The 24,748-nt window shown below is 37.8% G+C and overlaps 1 protein-coding gene and 1 long non-coding RNA gene across 7 annotated transcripts in view; one reads left to right on the plus strand and one right to left on the minus strand.

Annotated features, from left to right (window-relative positions):
* ARFIP1 (ADP ribosylation factor interacting protein 1) overlaps positions 1-21,901 on the plus strand; it is a 41,268-nt gene extending 19,367 nt beyond the window's left edge. For 3 of the 5 annotated variants that reach the window (XM_048303339.1, XM_048303341.1, XM_048303342.1), the window contains 6 exons: positions 148-243; positions 1,650-1,759; positions 6,819-7,040; positions 10,445-10,602; positions 12,690-12,864; positions 20,301-21,901. In XM_048303339.1, the coding sequence (XP_048159296.1) occupies positions 148-243; positions 1,650-1,759; positions 6,819-7,040; positions 10,445-10,602; positions 12,690-12,864; positions 20,301-20,456 (917 nt within the window). In that variant the 3' untranslated portion in view covers positions 20,457-21,901. The remainder of the gene's footprint in view (positions 1-147; positions 244-1,649; positions 1,760-6,818; positions 7,041-10,444; positions 10,603-12,689; positions 12,865-20,300) is intronic. The other 2 variants (XM_048303340.1, XM_048303343.1) reach the window with 2 other exon arrangements.
* On the minus strand, positions 8,070-24,353 carry LOC125325843. Of its 2 annotated transcripts, none has more exons than XR_007203572.1 (2): positions 24,175-24,353; positions 8,070-9,072 (listed from the first exon to the last, which is right to left on the minus strand). It is a non-coding gene; the product is annotated as an uncharacterized LOC125325843 (long non-coding RNA). The 2 variants fall into 2 exon arrangements; XR_007203573.1 differs by lacking the exon at positions 24,175-24,353 and adding an exon at positions 15,087-15,265.
* Positions 24,354-24,748: the final 395 nt, after the last annotated feature.

Consider the following 24,748-nt stretch of genomic DNA (forward strand, 5'->3'; position numbering starts at 1 on the left):
GTCAGAAATTCCAACAACTTTTCTGTGAATACTTCTATAGCTGCTGAAGCAGATGTTTCTTTGTTTTGGAAACGTGTTTCTGTAAGAGTGCATGTTCACGTCTGAGGGAAGATGATGGATTTTCATGGTTAAATGTCCGCTTTTCAGGTTCGTCAGCATCACCCAAATCATCTGTTATATCTCCTAGCAGTGCAGCAGCTAGCAGACTGGCTGGACAAGGTTGTGATTTAATTATTCCCACAGGTATCGAAGCACTGAATGGATAACGCCCTTGTCTCTGCTGACAGTGTACTAACCCCTCCACGTTTCTAATTATTTGATTTACTATCAGTTGGAAATAAAATTTCTGGGGGATTTTGGTGGCTCTCACTTCTGACTTCAGCAGTTTACAAATTAACCTCTGCTTTCCTCTCTCTAAGCTGATTTTACTCTATAAAATTAAAATTATAACTAATCCTAATAATAACAAACAGTAGATAAAATAGGAGTGACCAAAATCTTTTATTTAGGTTAAAGCTGACACTTTTAGCATTTTTTGCCCAAATGGTCACATATTGCAATAGACTGTGGAGGTGGCCATTAGGAATGCACAACACCCGATCTAGGCTTTGCCACTTGACTCATTTTGTGCCTATGGGCAAATTACTTAACATCTTAGTCTGTTTCCTCCTGCATAAAAGGAGAAAACTCAGTTACCTCATAAGGATGTTGAGAGGGTTAATTACTTAATGTTTGCACAGCGTGTTGAAGATGTAAAGAGCACAGCAGAACTTGATGCTAAAGAAGTATCTTGGGGCATCGGTATAACCTTTTTTCCAAACTCTTGCTTACGTAAATAACTTGGCAAGACTAAGGTGGCCGTAAGTAGCAGTAGGGATCAGAAGCAGGAGTACTTAAAATGAGTATGTACATGAATAAATAAAAATGTTGCTTAAAAAGTGATGATACTTAGCAGTTTTTAATATTTAGGACACTAGGAATTTTGCAAAATTGAAACATAGAATCCACGTGATCTACTAGCTTGAAAATGCTGGATAGTGGCAAATTCTGTGGTGATTGGCTCTAGGTATTTTAATTTGTTGCTTTCAATCTCTTCTCTGCTGGTTTTATTCTCCTGGTTTGTAGAATTATTTGTTGCTAATACAATGAGCTAATAAAACTGAAATAAGTAAGTTAAATACTGGCTGAACACATCTTCTGGAAAGAATGACTTTCATTGGAAAAGATCTAAAAACTCTGTACTTCATGACAACAGGATGCCAATAGTTGTTGTTTAATGGTCTTCAGGTTGTAAACAGGCTTTTAGATTGACTAAATGCAAAAGAGTGTTCAACTGTTGGAGTTTTTAAGCATAGATTAAGTAATAAACATGTCTCAAAAGCTGTTTTAAGCTTTCAGTCCACTTAATTCAGCCTATTACTACATGAAATAGTGATATATACATACATTTTATATCACTTTTAAAGTAAGTCTTTCTTTCTGGAACTGATTTCAAAAATCTGCTTCTTCATTTAAATTCATACTGTCATCTTGTTCTGCTTTTGGATTTGCAATTGCACAAATCTTCCATATCTGCTACTTACCCTTAAAACAAACAAACAAAAAACCCAGACGCAAGGCCTTGAAGATTTGCTTTGTGTCTGACACAGGGGGCAGAGCTCAGCAGAAGAGTGGACCTGTTCTGTTAGCAGATGAAGTAAAGAATCCAGCAATGGAGAAACTGGAATTGGTGAGAAAGTGGAGCCTAAACACTTACAAGGTATGCAGCCATATATATGTGTGTGTGTGTGTGTATGTATTCTGTAAGTGAGATTGCTACTAGGTAGGACTAGAGCTGTATGAAGTGAGCTGTTGTTGCAGTGAGCATAAGCAAGAATGTATAGGAAAGGCTTAGTTTTCTTCCAAGTGTAGCATTCTTTGTTAAATCCCTGGTATAATGTGGAAAATCTTTAATAGGTATTACTGATTTAGCAAGGTAAAGAATGTTCCACTTCTAATGTTCCCTTCATCATTCCGAATGTAGAGATTTCAGCACTAAAGCTCGGAATTAAATCTTTTTGCTATTTTGGAGGTGATTGGTGATACAATAAGATTTTAGTTGACATGAAAAAATCAGGGCCATCTCTAAGTTCAAAACTTGTTATATGGTCTTCTGATGATTTTGTCCTGTCTTGGCTGATTGTTTTTTCTTAGTGTTGTAATAGTTGCTTCAATTAGTGTATGTTTTATATGCTTCTACTTCGTGATCAGTTGAGATATGATGAAATTTTTAAAATAACATAATAATTGAAAAGGTGCTTAAAGCAGACAACTTTGCTATAAGTGACTCTCACTAAAAAGCTATAAAGTAAGGAACAATTGTCAGGGAGTGCATTCCTGTCAAGTTTTAAACAAATACCAGTTTTGAAAAATTACTTTATGTTGTGCCTGCAACTGAAATGATGGAGTTGTGGGCAGGTGCATTAGTAGGGTCTATATCAAACCATGAAGAAATGAAGAATCTATGGAAAAGAAAGTCTAAATCACTCCAGTGTTCTTTAAGTCCAGATAAGGACATCCTCCTCAGTGAGAATGGGAAGCATTCTACCCTCTAGTAAATGCTTATGCTGTCTTTCTGTTAGAATCAGAAGTTTCTTTTTTTTTTCTCTTTAAATGGCTACTTTTCTTGTCATCAAAATAGTTGTAGCAACTGCAGAAGTTGCAGTCCAGTGGTATCCTGGGGTGCCTTAGGAAGAGCATTGCCAGTAGGTTGAGGGAGATGATCCTCCTCTACTCAGCCCTGGTGAGGCACATCTGCAGTGCTGTGTGCAATTCTGGGCTCAACAGTACAAGAGAGACACGGCGCTCCTGGAGCAGGTCCAGAGGAGGGGAACAAAGATGGTGAAGGGACTGGAGCACATCTCTCAGGCGGAAAGGCTGAGGGAGTTGGGCCTGTTCAGCCTTGAGAAGAGACAACTGAGAGGGGACCTCATGAATGCCTATAAAGTATCTGAAGGGAGGGTGTCAAGATATGGAGCCAGGCTCTGCTCAGTGGTGCCAAACAACAGGACAAGAGGCAATGGGCAGAAACTGGTGCGCAGAAGTTCCACGTGAACCTGAGGAAGAACTTCACTGTGCAGGTGACCGAGCACATGGCACAGGTTGCCCAGAGAGGTGGTGGAATCTCCCTCACTGGAGATATTCAAGAACTGTCTGGACACAACCCTGTGCCATGTGCTCTAGGATGGCCCTGCTTGAGCAGGGAGGTTGGACCAGGTGACCCACTGTGGTCCTTTCCAACCTGACCCATTCTCTGATTCTGTCAGCTAGTCTGACAGTGTGCTGTGGTCCAGTCAGAATATGTGCTATTGAGCTGAAGCTGTTCTTTAAAATTCTCATGTCTCTTTAAAACATTGACTCTTGGGATCAAATCTGCTATACCACAACTAAAGAGGACAGGACTTGACCTTATTTTGTATTTTTGGTACCTTGATTTAGAAAACAAAACCAAAAAACTCACAATGTCTCAAACTCGCTGACGTGAACCAACAGCTAGAAGACTAATGAAAAATGTTGGGAAAGGGGTCTTGGATCCTTTTTAGAACATTATTTCTTTGACTGTAGTCTCTGCAAAGTCCAGATTTTTAGATTTCTTTCATGGCTTAAGCTTCCCCTTCCTGAAATCCAGAATCACACCAGTTATGGCAAAGGAAATAAAGACTAGCATTTTCAGAAAACTAAGTTAATGTTTTCTTTTAGCTGTTCCAAACATGCCTAAGGAGATATGTCAGTTGTGATCTTTCTAGAATTCCATATTGACTACTTCTACGCTCTTTTTTTGAGATATAAGATCATTCAGAGAACTTAAAAGTTCATTTTGAGTTGATGGAGTATTATGCAAATGTACCTGGAGATGCCATACATTTGTTTAGTAGGCTATGTACAAAAAACATACTTAATATGGTTAAGGACAGTGTTTAAATTTGTGGAAATACTGGCTTGCTTTGGTTCCCATCAGAAAGATCATGGGAAGAAGTGTCCTCCTTATCTCATAATAGCTAACTGTTCATAGATTAGAAGATGCAGAAATAAGGAGAAGGAGTAAATGGTCAGCACTTGAATCCTTCTGAACTTAAAATCCCTGGTATCGATGTACTAGACATTAATCTACAAGTGGAGTTAGTGGTGAAATCTGTGGTTGGGAAGTTCTTTAGGAATCTGACATGAGTAGTTCTTGTGCCATGGTGTCTGTATCAGGGGTTGAGAAATCTAAATTATTGGATATGTTCAGAAGTCATTCCCATATATAAATGCCTTTGCAACTACCATCCCCCTTCACATTTGCCAGTCGTATGCTCCCTAGTTAGTGAGTTAGCATGGAAAGAAATTGCCCTTTTTTCCATAGTCTAGTGACAAGATCTTTTTCTGTTCTTTCTTCAGCCCCTGCCTTCCCCTTTGGATGAGAAAGAGGTTTTCAGTCTAGCAAAAACATTTAGGCACAAGAAAGTCATTACTCTTCTTGACTTTCAGCAATTCTCACAAGCTTATCTTCTTGTTTTTCATACAACTTCTTCAACTTTGAGGGGGGAAAAAAGGCAGACCTGTTTTACAAATCTCTCTTAACACTGGGCTACTAGTGGAACATTTATTTCTGAGACATGTCCAGTAATGCCTCTGTTTATCTTTAACATGCAATTTAAAACATAGTTCTCTTAAATGTATTTTGGTAACTTTTTTTCTCTGAGTTGTTTTTCTTAAACTTTGCATTGGGTGACTTGTTTTTGAGTACCATGGTCTTATTCATGACAGTTTCCTTTATAGATACTCTTAGAACAAAGCATGATGAAATTAATGAGTGGATTCTTCTTTGTTTGCTAGTGAGAATATAGAGCAACTTGTGTGCTTGTACTAGTCCACGTAGAACTGGAGTAAATCAAAATAGATTGGGGCATCTTCTTTATCTTTTGCTACATCTGAGTTTAACAAAGTATGCAGTGTAAGTCTTTCCAGTTACTGGGTTTTCCTCACTTGTCAATGCTGGGCTTTTTTAGGTGTTTTGCTGTAACTTCTGAAGCAAATACCCTTTGGCTGAAAATAATCCCTTCATTTGTAATTTATTCTTGCTTTCAAAAATTTTGTTTTCCATGATTCACATTTTTCTCTTGCATTTCCTTGGGGATTTGTCTGTGTGTGTGTGTCAGCTCTTTTGGAAAATAGCCAAAATTTGACCATCACTTTCATAGTTCCTAATGAAAGACTTATTTATGCTCTGAGCACACTCATTGCTAAGCTGTATTTTGCAATTTCTCTTGGAGAGTTTGGTAGTAAAGTTATATTCTAGGTTGTGAATTGTTATGCTTGCCCAAATTTCTGATGCTTGACAGACAAATGTCACCTAGACTTAGCTGTGCTTTTTCTTGTGAATTACTTGAATCTAACGAAGTAGCCCAAATAATCTGTACCTTCCAACCTAAACCTTATGAGTAATGACCAGCTTGTTCTCTATGATCATTCTTGACTCTTTCCTGTGTTCATCATTTAGAAAGGACATGGAAGTTCCAGGAGGTTGAATGTGCATCTCCTTTGGACACGAGTAAAGGCAGGATTAAACTAAAGTCCTTGAATTGGGAAACCCTGGGAAAGTGTATTTGGGGAGTCCTTGAATTGGAAAATCCAGTGCTGTAGTGTATTTGGGGAGTATAAGATAAACTTGGGCATTATTTCACAAAAAAGATAAAAATAGCAGCTTTGTGCTTAGGTTAACTCCTTTCAGAGTAGTTGTGGCCTTGATGAGTAACTTAATTTCCTTGTAACATTTGTTTCCATCAGTAATTTTTCATATGTCTAAGTTGGTTATCCCTTCACCCATTGGGACAACCACAGATTAACTTCAAGTAACTTACTACAGCAGTAAATAATTCTGCTTTCCATAGAGCAATAGTATAGCTTTGCTACACATCTGCTTTGCAAATGGCTTCTCCTGTGTCTCAGTCAAGGGAAATCCCAATGTGCATCTTGTGAGGCTCACTGCCAAGTTGGGCTCGAATTGCTGGCAGACAAGGTGTCAAGGATCAGTGGAACGTGGTAGCAGCCCCCTCTGTCAGAGCCATAGGCTGGGTGAAAGTGTCTACAGCCTTGTAAGAGCAGATTTCCTGCTCAGTGTGTTAATGAACGGCAAATCTACTAAGAATTTGACTTATGACAGAAAAGAAATAGTCTGAGTAAATCGTCTCTGTTTTATAGATGTATAAATAATAAGTGCATTTTAATACTTTTGCATATTTCTCAGTAGGAGTTCCCAGTTTTCTAGTCAGATTTAGAAAAACATGCTGAAAACCACCACCTTCTTACTTAACCCCTAAGAAAAACCTCAAAAAGAACATTTTTGGAAAATGCAACATGGATGTTCTGGAATAGGATGATTGGTAGACAAAGCCCAGAAAATTACTAACTAGACATTTTTATGCAGAATAGTAATGCTCCTATTAACTGACTTTTAAATGCAGTGCGCTAAAATGCTTCTTTTAACTTAATGAGATTCACCAAACCTATAAAGAGATAAGTGTTCTTTTACTTGAGAAACAATTAGTTATGCTCTTGATTTGCTAACTCGAATATTCATCTTAGTAGGAGTTGAGACTTGTCCAACTGTTCTTGCTGAGTCCTGATAAACTTCTGAAGACTGTGTTGTTTTTTCAGTTTGTTGTGCAAACTTATATTGGGAGGGGTGGTTGTGAAAGAATTGTGTGTAATTATATGTCCCTTGAAGCTGAAAATGGGTGTATGCTGTGTTGTCTTGAATATACTTGAATCTTTATAATTTACTTTTTTTTCTGCAGTGTACACGTCAGATCATCTCTGAAAAACTGGGTCGTGGCTCAAGAACAGTAGACTTGGAACTAGAAGCTCAGATAGATATATTGAGAGATAACAAAAAAAAATATGAAAATATCTTGAGACTGGCACAGACACTGTCCACGCAGCTCTTCCAGATGGTACATACCCAAAGGCAACTTGGAGATGCGTTTGCTGACCTGAGTTTGAAATCATTGGAACTTCATGTAAGACTTCTACAATGTAAAAACATAGTGGCAGAGATTAAGATAAGCCGAATTGACTCGTGCAGGGTATCTACTTGTTAGCCTCTACTTTTACAAACATTGTAGTTAACAATATATTACATGCTCTTTGTGTTGAAAGCTTATGTTATTCACTTAAAACTATAGGAAATGACTGAAATTACTGTAGTTCTTTATTGTTTCTTAAATGTTAGCCTCTAGTTGATGGTTGAACTCAAGAACTGGCAATTATGCTTTGCAGAGAAGATGCATTTTACTATTAAGTTTGCTTCTAATGAAATGTCATCAAAGTGTTCCAGAGTGTTACGTCATTTCAATTACAAGATGTCTTTGGGGAATGTGCCTGGGAGTAAGTAGATTAGGGCACATTACTTCACTTGTGCACATTGAATGTGAGTAAATTATTTTTCTGTAGCATGTTTAAGCATTGAGATTTGATCTCAAAGTCCTTTCTTAATCAGAATTTTCCTACTAATAAGACTAATCTGTATTCTTATGTTGTCTGGAGTTGCTGAGCAAGAGAGGCAGTCTTGAGATATCTGGGTTGTTATGATTCCATGGTTTAGAAGTCTACGTAGTACTGGCACTTTCTGTTGCCAGTAGTAAAGCTGTTTGCTGTAAAGAGAGAGAACTTGGATGTTGCTTACAGAGTGTAGTAGCTGACTTGCTTCTACATTGCTTGTGCTGCATTTGCAAAGTTAAAACAATTTGATCCTTTGGAAAACCAGTATTAAATGGCTTAATGATTCCCTAAAACATAGCTGCTGAAACAGCTCAAATTATCTTTGTGATTTTAAAAACATCTGTCTTTTCATAATTCTCTTTTCCCATTGAGTTTTAAGGGAGTAGGTGGAGTTCATGCTTGCACAGAGGAACTTCAAGTGACAGCTAGCTGAAAAAATTTAAAACTCCTACACTGATGTGAAGGAATTTTTAATATTAGTCTGACAGATGAAAATCTGTGAATGTAGCACACTTCTAGCAGCTAAGAAATAAAATGATCTGCTAAAAGAAGCTTTTAATAATCAGTTTATTCTTGACACAAATATGGGCATGTGGTTTGTGGCAGAACTTAGTGGTTGTTACGAAGTATGTGCTGAAGCTTGGTGTTTCTTCCAAAACTTGGATGGAATCTGGCATCATGCTCATTTAGTGAATCTTGGGTTTTTTCCCATGATTAGCTTGTAACTTCTAATGGGAATACTGATCTTCCAGGTTCTTTCAACGTCTTGTATTGGTCTGGAATTTGTTTCCGTCATTCACCTCGTGTAGATTATTGAATGGGGCTGTTGATGAAAATCAAATAAAGGTTTCTGCTGCTGTAATAAAAGTTATCTGACCTTTGCCTCTTGGAGACTTTCCTGGTGTTTGTCTCTTTCCTCTTTGCATTTTCCCTCTGTTTAATCTGCAGTGTATTATCATCTGTAGCCTGGCCTACTTTTGGATATTTGGATTGTTGCCTCTAAAACTTGTGCAGGACTAAAAGTAAAATTTCTGAATAGTTAGTCTTTAATGTGATAACAGTATATAAGCTTAAATAAAATTTAAAAAAACTCCAAGTCTCAAGGTAATACTTCTTCTTTTATACATGATAACAAAACGAAATTTTAATGTGGTATCTGGTGAGGTATTACTTAATGTGAATGGGTTGCTGTTTCTCTTTTGGATACAAAGGTAACTCCTAGTTCCAGGCTCATGTGCCTCTAATTATATAGGCAGATGAATCCAAATTTTAATTGACCTGAGCATAAGGTGTGAAATGAGCGTAGACTCTTGGTACAGAAAGGATTTCCTATGTGTTTCATAAGAGATAATCTGCAGAGGTCATGGACAAAGCTCAAAAGTGTGTATGAAACTGAGCCGTTGGAAGGACACGGTTGTTGGTTAGCGCGTTCCTTAGTACTGCAGGCCGCTGCAGTCCCATCCTTCGTACCTCCCCCTTTGAAGTGGTAGTGTTGTTCATTTGGGATGATCTGAGTGAGAGGACCAGCTGGAAAACTAATTGCAGTCTTGCCTGCAGAAGGAAAAAGAGATGAGACTAAGCTGCTGCAAGGGGCAGTCCTGCTGCTGTTGTCTTTGCCAGCATGCTGCTATTTCTTCTCTGTGCTAGCACTCATGTTAGCTGTGTAGCCGGCAATGTTAGAGCAAAGCCAGCTGGAAAATACTGTTTTGGGGTTTTTTCCCAGCAAAATCTGTAGCAATTTAGCCAACTGCTTTTGCTGCCCAAAGCAGCTGTACAAAGCAAAGATGACAGATCTTTAGCAGTGTTTACAGGGCTTAGCTCATGAAAACTTGCCCTAAGTTCTCTTTCTTTTTTCTTCTCCTTCAGTTGCTCACTTCCACTGCACCCTCTTTTCTAGAGGATTCTTGTCTTACCGTTGCCCATTATGCATTACCCTTACTGTCGTGAACTTGTTAACATGAAATATCATTTGGCTCTGGTGTTCATTTTCTAGACAGATGAAAGGAGACTGGGAGAATACAGCACTTCTGAATCAGTTGTTGGCAGTGTGCAAGCTCTAAGAAGGCCCAAGTTCCAAATACAAACCTAGTATGTTTTACAGTCATTACAACCAGAGATTGTACTCTTTTGTGAGAACTCCCATCTGTAGAATACGGAGATGCCATATGGATGACATAGATATAATAATTGGATTCATTTGGCATCCATGCATTAGGAAAATCTTTGCAGCTTTGGTCAGTCTACACTGCTGTTAACAAAGAGACATGGACAAACATATATCTAAATGTGGCTGAAATGCCTTGGAAATAATTTTGCCCTTGTCCCTTTGAAATTTATGTATGAGCTACATTAATATTTTTATTTGTTATTCATTATAATGCTCTGCTCTTCAATTATTTACAGCCTATTAAACCGTGATAGATGCTGGGGGTTTTTTTGCAGTGCTCCTTTCCAGAATGTAAGAATAAAACTTAATAGCTAATTAATGCTGTGTGCCCTTGTGCATTTAGTTACATTACTGTATTTAATGTAGTGGTGTCTCTGTTCGTATTAAAGCATTACCTAGACAACCACGAGAGATGCTGGATTAAAACCCTGCTGAATGACAATGCGAAGATTGCATTAGCACTTACTTTTAAGTAACATTCAAGATACCAGAGTGCAGAAAAATCACATTATAAAATAGGATTTAACATCATGTGTGGTAACAAAATCTAAACCATGTTTTACTGATGGTGGAGAGATTTCATAAGAACTGTGAACTGAATATGGTATCAAAGTCATATTGGTTTAATCATAATCATACCCAAACAGAAGTGAAAGAACTGCCACATCTGTGTTTGCATTTTTTTATGTATTTGCTGATGAATGTTATGATTTCAATTGATCTACAGCTTTTGTTTTCTCTGTTCTTTGTTTATAGGAGGAGTTTGGCTACAATGCAGATACGCAGAAACTTCTAGCCAAAAATGGAGAAACCCTTCTCGGGGCTATTAACTTTTTTATTGCCAGCGTGAATACACTGGTAAATAAAACAATTGAGGATACGTTGTTGACTGTGAAACAGTATGAAAGTGCCAGGTAGCTATCCTGTGTCTAGCTCTTTTCATTATGAATTAATTCTTGGGAAGCAGACTCTGTAGCAGCTTAGGCTGTGTATTTGAGTGACTAACCTGTCAGATAAAAACCTTGTAACACAGCTCTCATCTAATGAGGGTTTCCGTTTAACTATAACTGATTGCACAGATCTTCAAATGTTTTGTACATGTTCCCTTGTAGACTGAATTTTACTTGTTAGCTGTAGGAGTAATTATAGCTGGCATTTCCCGCGTGCTAGATTAAGGTAGCTTTCTAAGGTAGCGTGACAGTGGAAGATTAGCCCTTCTATCCAGCTGCATTGCAATAGGTAAAATAATCTCTGTGACTGAAAGACATTTACTCTTGTGCCTCTGTTGATGAACAGTGCCTGCAATTCACACTTCAGTTTTTATGCAGAAGTTGCAGGCTTGGTCAGAAAGGGGAAAATAAAACCGGACTTTCTCAGTGAGCGAGGAATGGCTTTCCTACCCTGGAGAAGGTTACTTTTAGATGTGGCATAGCACTTTAAAGCTGGATTCCTTTTTCCTGCCAGGAACTTGTAGTTATTTCTGATGAGTGGTTCCATTCTGACTTTCTTTCACAATTTCTTTTAATTTGACAAAGGATGTAGTTCATGCACATAATTTTTTGTGATTCTGTGGATTTTTTTAGGTCAGAAAGTGCAAACTGCTTGAGTTTTGAAGTTCTTTCCCTCTCTTTTTTAATTGTTCTGTTCTAGTGCTTATTTTTAAGCAAAATAGTAAGTTATTGTTTTGATATTTAGGTAAACTTTCAAAGGCATGAAAGGCAGAATTAATGTGTAGATAAGGTATTGCTTTATTTTTGGCATGTTAAAAAAAAAAAAAAGAATTTGTTCATACATTTTCCAGGTATCCCCTTGAAAATTTGTGCAAAATACATCTGCTGCAGTTGTTTTTGTCAGTCATTTTCTATATATGGTTCTTCCCTCCTGAAATACCTTCATTGCTTTCTCTTTCTGTTCACTAAAGAAATCAAATACTTTGCCATTTTAATAAGGCAAATAAATTACGAAGGTTCTTCACTGACAGGGCCGGTTCGTCATTTTGCACTGTGAAAATAGGTTGCATTTATTTCTGTGCCTCTTCTTTCCTGTCCCTAGTTGCGCTTCAGTGTTCATCTGTTCCCATCTTTTATCCGCTCTCTATTAGTTTAATAGTTTCCTTTTTGGAATTAAGCCATAAATTACATATAAATCCTCAATTATAGTGGCAATGAGAATCAGGAAGAGCCCTGTGAATATTATTCCTCTTACCTCTGAAAAGGTTGTATTTTATTTTTGAGCAGTTATATCAACTGAAAACTGTGTTTTATAACCGGTTTTTAATCCTCATTTGTTTCCAGTTTAAGAAATGTTTGTGAGAAAGCATGTTTAAAAGGCCAGAAATAGTGTTGTTTGTCGCATTAAAATTGGTGGATATGCTAGGTTCCATCATTTGACAGCTACAGAAAACTGTGGAAGGAAGAGTAATGCTTTGGGCAGGGCTGCACCATCTTTTTGCAGTCTGTTTTTTCCATAGGACAGACAAGTTCTCAGAAAAGTGTTGTGGAAGAGTTATGAAACTGTCCAGTTAATGCATATGGAGAAGCGTGGAGCATGCTGAAAGTGCTTTAGGTCAGAGTTTGGTATAAGTGACCTGTTCCTCAAACATCTGCTTAAAGGGGGTGTCATGCTCTTGATGTGTCTCTTACTCTTAACACAAGCTCTCCATTGAACTGATTCAACAGCAGAAGAATGACCTGAAAAATATTTGCTACCTTTTTCTGGGTTAGTAGGTTGAGATGTCCCAGGAAAAGCTCTGACTACTGAAGCCTGTACAAAACAGAGGGCTGAGAGCATGTGACCGAGGCAGAAACAGAAAAGGGAGGGTGCTTGTTGAGGCAGTTTTATACATGTGCTTCAGAGTGGGCTTGTTTGGTAAATAGGAGCAGGGAGAAAAAATACTTAACCAGTTTTTAAAATTTTTTCTGTACTTAATTGTGAGGTCAGTTTTGAGACGCTACCCTTAGATTTTTTTTGTTTTTTTCCCCCTTCTCCTCTTTCTTCTCAGGATTGAATACGATGCTTATCGAACAGACCTGGAAGAGCTGAATCTTGGCCCTCGTGATGCAAACACTCTGCCAAAGATTGAACAATCACAGCAACTGTTTCAAGTGCATAAAGAGAAATACGACAAAATGCGTAATGACGTATCTATCAAATTGAAATTTTTGGAAGAAAATAAGGTAAGCTGCTAATTCTCATGTTATGTTTAGGAGTTTTGTTCTAGAAGTTAACTGCTTTCTAGAAATATTTTAAGTTGTTACATCTTGAAATAGATATTCATTTAAAAGTAGAGCAAGCAAAGAAAATAAGCTGAATTTTCTGAGTTCTTGCTGTATCACTGGAGGACACCCTTTTACAGCAGGCAGCTTTAGAAGTCCCTAAGCAAGCTGCTCCAGCTACAAATGGCAAACATTATGGCAGTAAATTTCTTGTTGATACAGGAGGTTTCAAGTTTGCAAAAGCATTACTTTTCCAGTTTACCATATTTAATGGTTAAATGAGTCATATAATTACTGATTTAATATTCAAAGTAATATGCATGTTTGGCAACACTGTCACGGAGGTTATGCACAATGAAAGCGAGAGAACTATGAAGAGGCTTCTTCAAAATTAAACTTTAAGAATTTGAACTGAGAAGTACTACTTTCTGTAATTAATTCCCTTATAGTTTCTTAATTTAAAACAGGACTCTTGAACTGTTGATTGGAAGGGTGGGGTTTTTTCTATAAGTGTTTATTTCAACCCTACCATTTCATTGATATCCTCTTAATGATGGTATTCTTACCCTTCTTATTCTACCAGGCAAAAATAAAACTGCCATACAAAACAACCTTTAAATTGTTCTGTGATAAATGAGTCCTTTTAAATTGTCTCTAATTAGATGTAAAAAGTATGGTCTTTCAAGATCTGATTTTTGTTCCTAGTCATGGTAAGGGAGATAGTTATAATCATGTGTGGCTGTATTTCCCATGTCTTCAGAGGAAGGAAAATGTGATTAAAATATAGATAGATAGTTGTCAGTTTATCCAGGTCTCTTAGTGGATTAACATTTTCAATATGGCTTGATTAATTTATTTTAAAAATTTAAACACAGGTAAAAATAGTCTGTCAAAGAATACATGACTGGCCCCAGATGACAACGATAGCAAACCATGTTCCTTGGAGGAAAATTTAAGGGAAAAATCATGGGGACAAGCTAAACCAATTAAAATGGATTATTACTTTGTATTTTTGAATATATTATCACATATGCAGTTGCATCCACTTCTTAGAATAAAAATAGAGGTCAGGGAAGAAATGTGAACCATCAACAGATGATAAGAGAAAAAAAATCAAGAAAATAAGCAAACATTTTGGTTTCCATAATGGTACACGCTTAAAACATAGCTCCTGAGCACTGTTCCTTCATAAAGGCATCTGCACTAGGACTCCCTGGTCTGGAATCACATAGCCATCAAAAGTTGGCTTTGTGATGGATCAGATGATCAGGTGACTAAAAAATTGGTGTTGGCCTAACTTTATTTCTGGTTCTTGCTGAAAAAATTGGAAAATAAAAGGATTGAAAAAATCCATATTAAAATTAATTTTCTTGAAGAAGCTGAAGTCTAATCTAAATGCTGATACTGATTCTTAAATTAGAAAATGCTCCTAAGAGCTGTGTTTTAAAACTATGCTAGGTTGAAAACAGATATACTGAAGGTGTCTTCCCATTCTCCCTGCCTTTGTTTTCATTTTTCAGTAAGTTTTTGCTACCGCTACAATGTACTTCTGTTAAAATTGTTTGATCCTTCCAGCTCATCTCTGTACAGGAATTCTGATGCTTAAGTTTGAATTAGTTTAAAATAGGACTTACCCTTCTTCCTCATGGTTTCCATTATCTGTATAATACACTGATCAATTTATGTTTATATGTATAGGAAGGCTTCAGAGCAAAAGCATTTTATTTCCATCTTGTACAAAACAAGTTTCCATAATTTTTTTAAACTAAATTAGATGGTTTAGGGAACACTGAAGAAGTTGTCTTCCTAGTGACAGTCTTGAATTAGACCAAGCATCCTGTTAGCAGTCACAGCCTAAAATTGTTTCTGAAAGAGATTGTTTTTTCCTTCCTGCCTTTTAGATTAATACAGTAGGGAATCTCACATGCTTAAGCCTTTTTATCAGTAGTTGACATTTCTCAGTTTTGACACTAGAGATGTAAAAATTCTTACTAAAGGGTGCATGTAATTTTGTTCCCAAATGAGCTACAGAAAGGACTTCCTTTGCACTTAAATAGTGGCTTAAGTATAATTACCTGCTAAGAGCTTTTCTGAGGTAAGCTTTATTTTTTTTCTATTTATTGTGTAAGATGACATTTTGCCATCATGGCAATAGTTTGAAGTGAGTGAAGGAAGTAACTTACCTGCAGTGGAGGAGCAGCAAGTAGGATGGCTTGTGCCTGCCTTGGAGAAGAAGAGCATAAATTGATGGAGAAGCAGTGGAAAGTGATGTGTTGCTGTCTTCATCAGAGCCCCAGCACTGCAGCCCAGAGCAGCAGTGTCTGAACGTTGCACTGCAGTGGCCCTGGCCAGAAAAGCTCAGTCTGTGGTTTGCAAATCCTTTGTTTCCTACAGCTGGGAGCGCTGGCACAGAAGCACTGCCTTTTACACTTCAGCTGCCTTTCTAAAAAAAAGTGTAAGAAGGGGGAGCAGGAGCAGCAACAAATCTGTGCTGTCTGTTCTTGGTGGTGTATTTCTGTGAAGTACTTGTTCTCAGCATAAAGTGAGCATTTAACTTTTTATAATGGCTGTAGGTGAACAGAACTTTGTTTTCTGAGCAAATACACTCAGTGTCATTTCTTTATGAGAATCTGTTTTAAAGAGATTAGCTACTGGAGGAAGGGAGTATTTGATATTCCAGGAGGAGCAGAAAGAGAGATCAGGGGAATCTTTGCAGAGTTCCCTTGTAACATTGGTTGGTAGGACTGAGATGGGTCCCAGTGTCTGTCTGATAACATTTCTTAATTAAGCGCAGAGATCAGATATAGAACAGAATAAACCCGAAACAACTTCTTAGTTCAGGTTTTCCCTGTTCTTGCTGTTTATGGCAGCATAAATCCATTGGTTCAGTTGGGAGCAGTTCAGCTATCAGCAGTGTGTTCCTAGTAAATGGTGCTAGAAAGAACCTCTAAAGCCAGTTTAACTGGCTGGTGGGCTCCAGCTGGTCTGTGTTGCTGCAAATGTCACCAAAGAACCCATAATCTAGCTGGCCCTATCTAGCTTTTCCCTATATAGGGAAAAGGCATCGCATGGTTGCAGTCTCTTTGTGCCTGTTCTCTGTGCTAGTATTTCAATTAAAAGCCCTCGAAGGTTCAGAGAGCTGCATTACAGTAAAGCTGGAATTGCAAGTTTCTGTCTAAAACCAAGATACACAAGATTTCTATTGACTTTTATTACAGCATTTGATCTTGAAGTTACAACTCATTTTTCTTAATGTTGTTACAAAGTTTTATTGGTGCTATCCCCAGCTGACAAGAGTTCCATAGAAATTTGTAGCATTTGCTAATGGCTGTAAGAATAGTTGCATTCAAAATCTGTATCTTACAAATAGATTTTTTTTTTAATAAGGATTGTGTCCTGTTCTCAGCTGAAAGATTTCTGTCATTTCTGAAAACAGTTTTAGAAGGTGTTGTCATTTTGAGAAAAAAACCCTGTTACTCTTGGATGCACTTGAGAAATGTCAAATACCATTCTGTGTAGAGAAAAAAATTGACTGCCCTTCTGTGAGCTGTACTTCAGGAGTTTGATTCTTAAATGCTTGCTTCTACAAATGAAAGCACTCTGCAATCCAGTGGAGACCCAGATGATGAAACTGTTTAGACTAAGTACCTTAAAATTAAGATAGCTTGGAGAAAGGATTATGATGGTTGTGAGGAAGTACAGACTCACAGAAAGACTTGAAAGGGTGTTGTCTTTTTGGTCGTTGAGATGGCTGAAACAGGCTGAATGAGGAGGTGTAAAGAAATATGTACTTACTGTGCCACGGAAAATACAATGTTCAGCGGGAGGTGGGGAAAGAGGACAATATTTAGGAAAAACTAAAATGCTAAGAGCATCCGCGTGAAAAGTCAAATCCAACCTATAGTATCTTCTGTGTATGACACTTAAGTCTCCTGTGTGGGATGTGTCTGGTTTTTAGGCTTATCCACAAAGTTCAGTTCTGTTTTGAGATATGTTTGTCAATTGTATTATGGAGTGCTTACTCTGCTTATAACTAGGAACAAATAGGTATATGTAGTTAATTAACAAGGAGCAAAGATTTTAACTATTGTTCAGCCGTAAAGCATGATGGCTTTTTGACAGGCATGTTAGTCACACACTGGAACCTGTATTTTAACTGTATTTTAGCAGCATACCATTAGCATTCATTGATTGAAAGGCAAATCTTCAAACACTCCTTTCCTGGAATTGGTGCTACAGCTTGGTGATCAAGAGTTGGCCTTTAGTGCTGTAATCTGACAATCGTTTCAAGGCTTTGCTGCAAAAAAAATGTGATCCCTTCATCCCCCCTCTTCCCCCCACTGCCTTCTCTCTGGTGTTTGTAAAAGTGTTTTTGCAGCTGTGTAGAGAATCAGATTGGGGAACTGATCCAGGTTAAAGCAGATACATTGTTGTCTGCTTAATTTTAATCTAGATCTGTTCCCTGATCCAACTGACTGCTTATCTGCATGAATGTTTTGCCAACAGAGGGCTAAGGTGAAATACAGTGTGGAAGTTGGAATCAGTGACTGGAAATGGGAGTGGGTAAGATACTTTCCCATTCCCCAAGTTGAAGTGAGATGCTTCCATGGGAAAAGTGGGTAAATTTGAATTTGGTTTTAAGTGAATACTTGCTGTCCAGTCCTTAGCTGTGGTTGCCGGTGGTTTTCCTGTGGACATCAGGTGTTTTGAGGTCTTACAGCTTTTTTCTCTTTGCTGGCTGCTGCTTCAGAGTAGAGCTTCTTTGTACAGTGTCAGACAGTTTGGGTGGTCTTTTTCTAGAAAAACTTCATCTTAAAGTTACTTGAATGAAGCTAATGGAAAAGAAGATCCCACCATCACTTTTGGGATTCACTTTGCAATCAGCTTCTGAAGGAGGAGAGCAGAAGTTGTAACACCTTGAACCTCTGCAACCAGTTTGATAACAATCACAAAATTTATACCACAATGATCTAGGGGATAGAACCTCATACAGTGAGGTAGCTCTGGTAGTTCAAAAAATCCCTCCAAAGCAAACCATATTATTTCAGTCCAGATTATCTGCCTCTACACTGTTAATTCCCACCTCTGTATGTGTCTGTGTGCACACGCACACACTTGAGCCTAAGCCTGACTGAATTTTTTAAATTATCAGAAAATTTTGGGGCAGTTCACAGAAGGTTTATGTTAAAAGCTACCCTGACAAAGTACCCAATTTAGTCTCAGACTGATGAACTTGGGCTGGGAGGGGAGGTTCATTACCCCTGTTTTATTTGAATTCCTATTAACTGTATGAGTAAAACTCTTATAGCATTTTAATAATACGGTATAATAGTGAGTGTACTTCTCTGTAGAATTCCTGGCTTGGATTGCATGAAGTCTTGCATGACAATGATGAAAGTATCTGCTCAAGAAAAGCACTGTAGTTTCTATCTAAACTTTTAAAAGCAAAGCCTTCATGTTGTTGTGACATTTTCCACTTGTAAAGTGTAATATTTTGGGAATGAACATTTTTATAGATGAAAAATCCATGTATTTGTATACCTGTCTGCCCACATAAACTGAAGAAGAGGCCATCTTTTATGACTCAAAAAAGAGTTTGAACTATGTTTGAACAAGTGTAGTTAGCTAAATCCTGTCTCTCCTAGATGTTAAAATGTCTGTATGTGATCAATTCTGTAAATTCTATTGTAAATGAAAAAGAAAATCATCTCAAGGTATGATGGGGAATTCCTTTCTAACCATTCACACATCTCATGTATTTTCTTGGGGAGCCTTTTGGTGGAATAACATATCATTTTACACTGTTAATGAGGCAAAAAGCCTGGGTTTTGGCATGTATTTGCATAAATTAGCCTGAATTATTAGGGGAAACATAAGGAGAAAACATAGGTGTACCAGTTTTCAAATTGTCAGAGCAACTTAGATGAAAATTTGGGCCAGCAAAGAAGAGGTTATCACTTAATGTTTGCAATGCGTCTATGTTCAGTTAAAAAAAATGGGATATAATCAGAAATTTTAGCTTTGTGTTAGAATTTTCAGATATTCCTGCATGGATGCATACACATGTGCTCAGCCCTTTTTTCTCAAGGTATTTTTAAAATTTGTTTATTACATTTCTGAGTAAATGTGCACTCTTCACGTGTCATAGCATGTCAGATATAATGGTGGGGGGCTTTAATTTGAGATGTTTTGTTAAATGAAGACCATAAAGTGTTTCTGTATTGAGTTGCATGCATTTCAGAGAAGCACAGTAACCAATAACAAATAACCTGTTAAAATAGGCATGGCCCACTGGTAGGCATAGGCCAAACCTGGCCCAAGGACAGTTTTGATTCCCAGCATGACAGAAGTAGACTTGTCTCTTGTGGATTGTGCTGAGAGATGAGGCAGTGATCTAAAATTTGAGTAGAGAAAGCTTAATCTGTTACCTCCCACCTCTTCCCTTGGGGCTCAGTCAGCCACCTTGTTCCTCTGTTCCCTTCTACACTGGCTACCTGCTGCTGGGCTCAACACCCAGGCTGGAAACAGGTACAGGGCCATCACTGTGGGGATTTGGGGTCTGACACAAGAGTAAGGTGGTGCTGGGCTGAAAGTACACTCAGGAACAAAAAAGACCAGTTTTGGCTGCAGGAGAAACTGGACAGATGCCTTTCAGCATACTGCTGTCCATTCACAACTTCACGTTTCTTGGTGTGCTAGGATGGAAACGTAACATTTCCTTGACTTTTGACTTCATCACTCAGGCTATAGACTAGGCTGGAAGAGAAAAACTCCAGCTGCCCTTGTGCTCTTCTCCCCAGGTTTTGGTTGCTGCTCTGACAGGTGTGTTTCATGACTACTTTGCACAAATGTTAGTCAAGATACTGACAAAGTGCTGTAAATGACCCTGTGTTACAGGAGATGGGCAAGAAATATCTTTGGGAGAAATACATCCGTTTAATTTGATTTAGGTATACATGAGATGGAAAGCAGCAACTCTCTGCAAGGGTGGCAAATACATGAACTGTGTACTCAGATAATGACCTTGTCATGTACTGTTTCAGGGAGGTCCATTTGGCCTGCAGGCACGTATCTTAGAGGTTTGGCATCTGATTTCAAGGCATCAAGTACTTGTAATCAAGTGTTTGATATTTGATAACATTATGCTGTTTAGTGAATTGTGTTTGCTCTGTGCATGCGGAGTTGGTATTGACTGTTAAACATACTTTATGAAAACTGTAAATCACTTTAATGTTAAAGAATTCCATATTTGCATTTCATATCTGTATTTTTAAGCTTTTATTAAATAAATCTATAGTAAGTCTGAGCATCTGAAATACACCTATTTCTTTATAACTGACCTCTGATTGATGTTAACATCAGCCTCCTCCTCTTAATGTCTCTCTCCTTGCCTGCAGGTGAAGGTATTGCACAATCAGCTTGTTCTGTTCCACAATGCCATTGCAGCGTACTTTGCTGGCAATCAAAAGCAGCTTGAACAGACACTTAAACAGTTCCACATCAAATTGAAAACTCCTGGAGCAGATGCCCCGTCCTGGCTTGAAGAACAGTAATCAGATCATAGAAGAGGACCCAATGTTAACCTAAAAATCTTTAAATCTGAGAATAATTAAGGGTTGGGGTTGAAGCACTGTTGTAGTGATTCTTGAATGGACAGCTTTAAATTTTTTCCCCTTTTATAATACTGTAAAATTGAATTTGATAGGAAAGTGGGTGACTTTAAGGTAACCAAATGTAATTTCTGTAATTTCAAGTATAGAGCACTCCTTTTGTATGTAAAGGTTGGTGGTTATTTCTGTAACTGGGATGGGGGAGGGAAAAAGGGAGGGGAAACAAAACTATTATAGATTTGCACTGACAAATAATACTTGTGATTTCTGGTCATTTTGGTGGCTAGTCAAAATATTTCCAAATGGAGGTTTACATTATTTGTACCAACATCTGGTATTTTATAGATGAATATAGAAAACATCTTTAGTAATTTTCATATGACTTTTAGAGAAGGAGAAAGTTAAAAGAATATTTTGCAGATGAATAATACAAGGCCTATATGTGATATCTGCATATAAGGCAACAATAGCAGATGGCTCATTGACAAGTGGAATTGCAGCAAATGCCTTTTTAAAAAATATACCTTTCCATCAAAGGGTTACAAAAAACCAAACAAAAAACACTAAAGCAAGAATCACTGTCAGTCTGAGGCTTCTGAGCACACGTTTTTGCTTTGCACCAAGTGGTTTGCTGAGTGAGGCCAACCATGAAATGTACTAATTTCAGTTAAAATGTTTGTCTATGAAACAAATACCGTACTAGCCTTAAATCACAGGTATGTGCCTTTTTATAAGATAATATTTTCCACCAGTGTACATAATCTAAGAACCCTTTCATGTAATAGTTTGTCAGTTCCCAGCAAGGGGAAGAGGACTGTGTAAATGCTGTGTCATTGTACACTTAGAGCAAGTTAAAGCTTTAGTTAAACTTCATGGACAGGTATGATTTTGAAAGATAATCGGGCCAGTATGTTTTTCTGTTTAATTGAAAAGCATACTTCAGTAATGGGAGTAAAATGGAGGACACATTTTTAATTTCTTCATAATTTCTGTAGTCCTTAAATGTAAAACTATACGTCAATTTTATCATAGACATTTTAAATTCAGTATATTGGAGTCCTCATTTGCACATGTTATGTTGCTTTATGTTATATTAAGTAAAATGAAATACTTCAAATATGTTATTTACAATGGTGTGGATTGTATGATTTATGTACTGTACGTTCAAACACCTTTCAGCTGACATTCTTAAAGTTTTCAGTGCTTAAAACAACTGCAATGTAACTGTAAATCAAACTTTTTAATCATTCCTCATTAAATTCTTGGCCTGACAGAGCCTTCTTTATGTTTTTGTTCTGTCAGAATCTCTTGTAATAGCTCAGTTACGTTCCCTAGAATGTATATCCTATGTGAATTTTGTATTCATATTAAACGTGTTTGCAGTCAAACTTTGTTGACTTCTGATGGTTAAAAGTAGAAGGGAGCTTCTGCAGTGAAAGCTTAGTCTTGTTTTTGTGAGTTGTCACCCCTGCCCAAGAATATCTCATAAAGTAGTGCTAGGTGGTGATGCTGATTTAATAATGTGCAAGTTCAACTGGAAACTAAATCCATAGTGAAACAAATCTTTCAGTATATGCGGTTCTTGACTTGGACTTTAAAAGGAAATGAAATTTCATTTACAATTCTTACAAAGCCATTGACTTCTACTGTCTCTGAATCCTGGCACACGTGTGGTATGATGGTGCAAGGAAAGGGAGCTGTGTGACGGTAGGGTTGAGCCAGGAAATGCATTATTGCAGGGGTGAAGAATCAAACCCACTGACCACAACTGAAGTACCAGCTTTCAGACCACTGCAGGAAAAGGGTACATAAAGAACATGTGCTCTTGGTTTCTGCCTCAGATTCACAGGTCTCCTGCCTGTGTTGCTGCTCAGAAGGAACTCATCGGTCAAAAATGGTAAGAGTGAACTCGAATCTGCAGTTGCCTTATGAAAAACTGACCCATGTGGCATTGTGTAACCCTCAAACTTTTGCAATGGCTTAAAACTGCTGGAGTCTCTTCACCTGGAAGAAAAGGTTGGACCAAAGAGATTACTTGCTAAAACCTGTCTGTGTATTGTTTAGTATCAGGGGGAAGGAAGAATTATTTTGATTTTGCTCAGCAAAGCAATTGTTCTAATGGGTGGCCTCGGTGAGGAGGGTTCTCTGTTCTGCTGGTCAATAGGTTATTAAACTGATAGTAGCCTGTTGTAGTACTAGAACTTTCTTTGTCACCACTCAAATATATGTGCTTATGAAATAATTGAAGCTCATATCTTACACTTAAAATTAGCTTTTTAGATCTAACCAAATTTAGACACTTGTATCAAGAGATATTGTAAGAGAAAAGACACTTCCAACGTTTCCAATGGGAAGTAATTATGGGTGTCAGGCTTTCTGATGCTTGCAAGAAAGCCTTATAAATATCTTAAGGTTGTAATATAGCCTTTATCTAGGTGGACAGTTGTCAGGATGGGGGTGCTTTTGTTGTTTTTAGAGGAGTCCATACCCACCTAGGAAAGACTTGTCTGTGAAAGGTTTCATCTCTGTTAAGAAATTGTTGCATTAATGCTTATGGTGTTTTGTAAGGTTTCTTAGGATGAAGAATTCAAAGCAATAACATTTTCAGATACACTGTTGCAGCTGCTGTACCAAAGACTTGGAGAGCTGTTTTGATTCTCAGTGACCATACTATAAGTTATCTGTACTCCTGGCTTGTTTGAAAATTGTTGCTCCTGTTATTTTGTTCATCTGAATTCTACAAACAGTTTTTTTGCTCTAAAAATGCTCTTTGGCCTACTTCATGCTTTGACAAGTCCCTTACAGACAACCTTTCTGGTTACAAAATGTATCTGTATTTTTATTTGGAAAGAGATCTATACGAGCAGAGTACAGTAACACACCAGCATCATTAAAGTAACAGCTTTTTTTTCAATCCTCAGTCAACTGGTTCTCCCAGAAACCTTATCTCTAGTCTGTCTGTCCTTTCAAAAATGATCAAAGTAATGTAAAAGGAAAGCTAAATGTTGCCCTCAACTCCATTTTGAACTGAATGGGGGGCATATTTGGTTTTTATGCTTTGCTTATCTGCTCTTGTTCCTTGTTGTGGTGTTACAAGAAGTGTAAAGTATTGTAATCATTTACCATTCCTGATCTGCAGTTATCTTTAGGTTTGGTTTTGGTTTTTTTTAGTCTAGTTATCTTTTCCATGTTGCTTGCTTGGTTTAAGGGTGGTACTTGTCATGAAAATTTTTATATTAGTCATGAATCTTTTAATATTTTGTGGCAGCTCCAACCCTAAACTTATCCAACTACTGGTAGCTAAGTTGTGTCAAACTGAAAGGTGTTTCTTTTTATTAGAAGATCTATACAGGATTTGACTATTGATTGGTTTATATTTCTCTCATTTCTTATTACCTAGCCTTGTCAGTCACTTTTTGACATCTTTATGTTCTTTCCATACGAAAGTGCTCTGGTGTTAAAGCTAGGGACACATAGGAAACAAGAGTTCTCTGTCTGTGACAGCACTCTTGTTCACCTCTCTACATCTATTTTCACCAAGGTCCTTCCTCTTCATTTCCTTGAGTGTTCTGTGGAAACCAAATGGCCAGGGAGACAAAGGGTGTTTACATGTTTTTATCATCATGGCAATAGTTTGAAGTGAGTGAAGGAAGTAACTTACCTGCGGTGGAGGAGCAGCAAGTAGGATGGCTTGTGCCTGCCTTGGAGAAGAAGAGCATAAATTGATGGAGAAGCAGTGGAAAGTGATGTGTTGCTGTCTTCATCAGAGCCCCAGCACTGCAGCCCAGAGCAGCAGTGTCTGAACGTTGCACTGCAGTGGCCCTGGCCAGAAAAGCTCAGTCTGTGGTTTGCAAATCCTTTGTTTCCTACAGCTGGGAGCGCTGGCACAGAAGCACTGCCTTTTACACTTCAGCTGCCTTTCTAAAAAAAAGTGTAAGAAGGGGGAGCAGGAGCAGCAACAAATCTGTGCTGTCTGTTCTTGGTGGTGTATTTCTGTGAAGTACTTGTTCTCAGCATAAAGTGAGCATTTAACTTTTTATAATGGCTGTAGGTGAACAGAACTTTGTTTTCTGAGCAAATACACTCAGTGTCATTTCTTTATGAGAATCTGTTTTAAAGAGATTAGCTACTGGAGGAAGGGAGTATTTGATATTCCAGGAGGAGCAGAAAGAGAGATCAGGGGAATCTTTGCAGAGTTCCCTTGTAACATTGGTTGGTAGGACTGAGATGGGTCC

Source organism: Corvus hawaiiensis, chromosome 5 (assembly GCF_020740725.1).
Source record: "Corvus hawaiiensis isolate bCorHaw1 chromosome 5, bCorHaw1.pri.cur, whole genome shotgun sequence".
Lineage (NCBI taxonomy): Eukaryota > Metazoa > Chordata > Aves > Passeriformes > Corvidae > Corvus > Corvus hawaiiensis.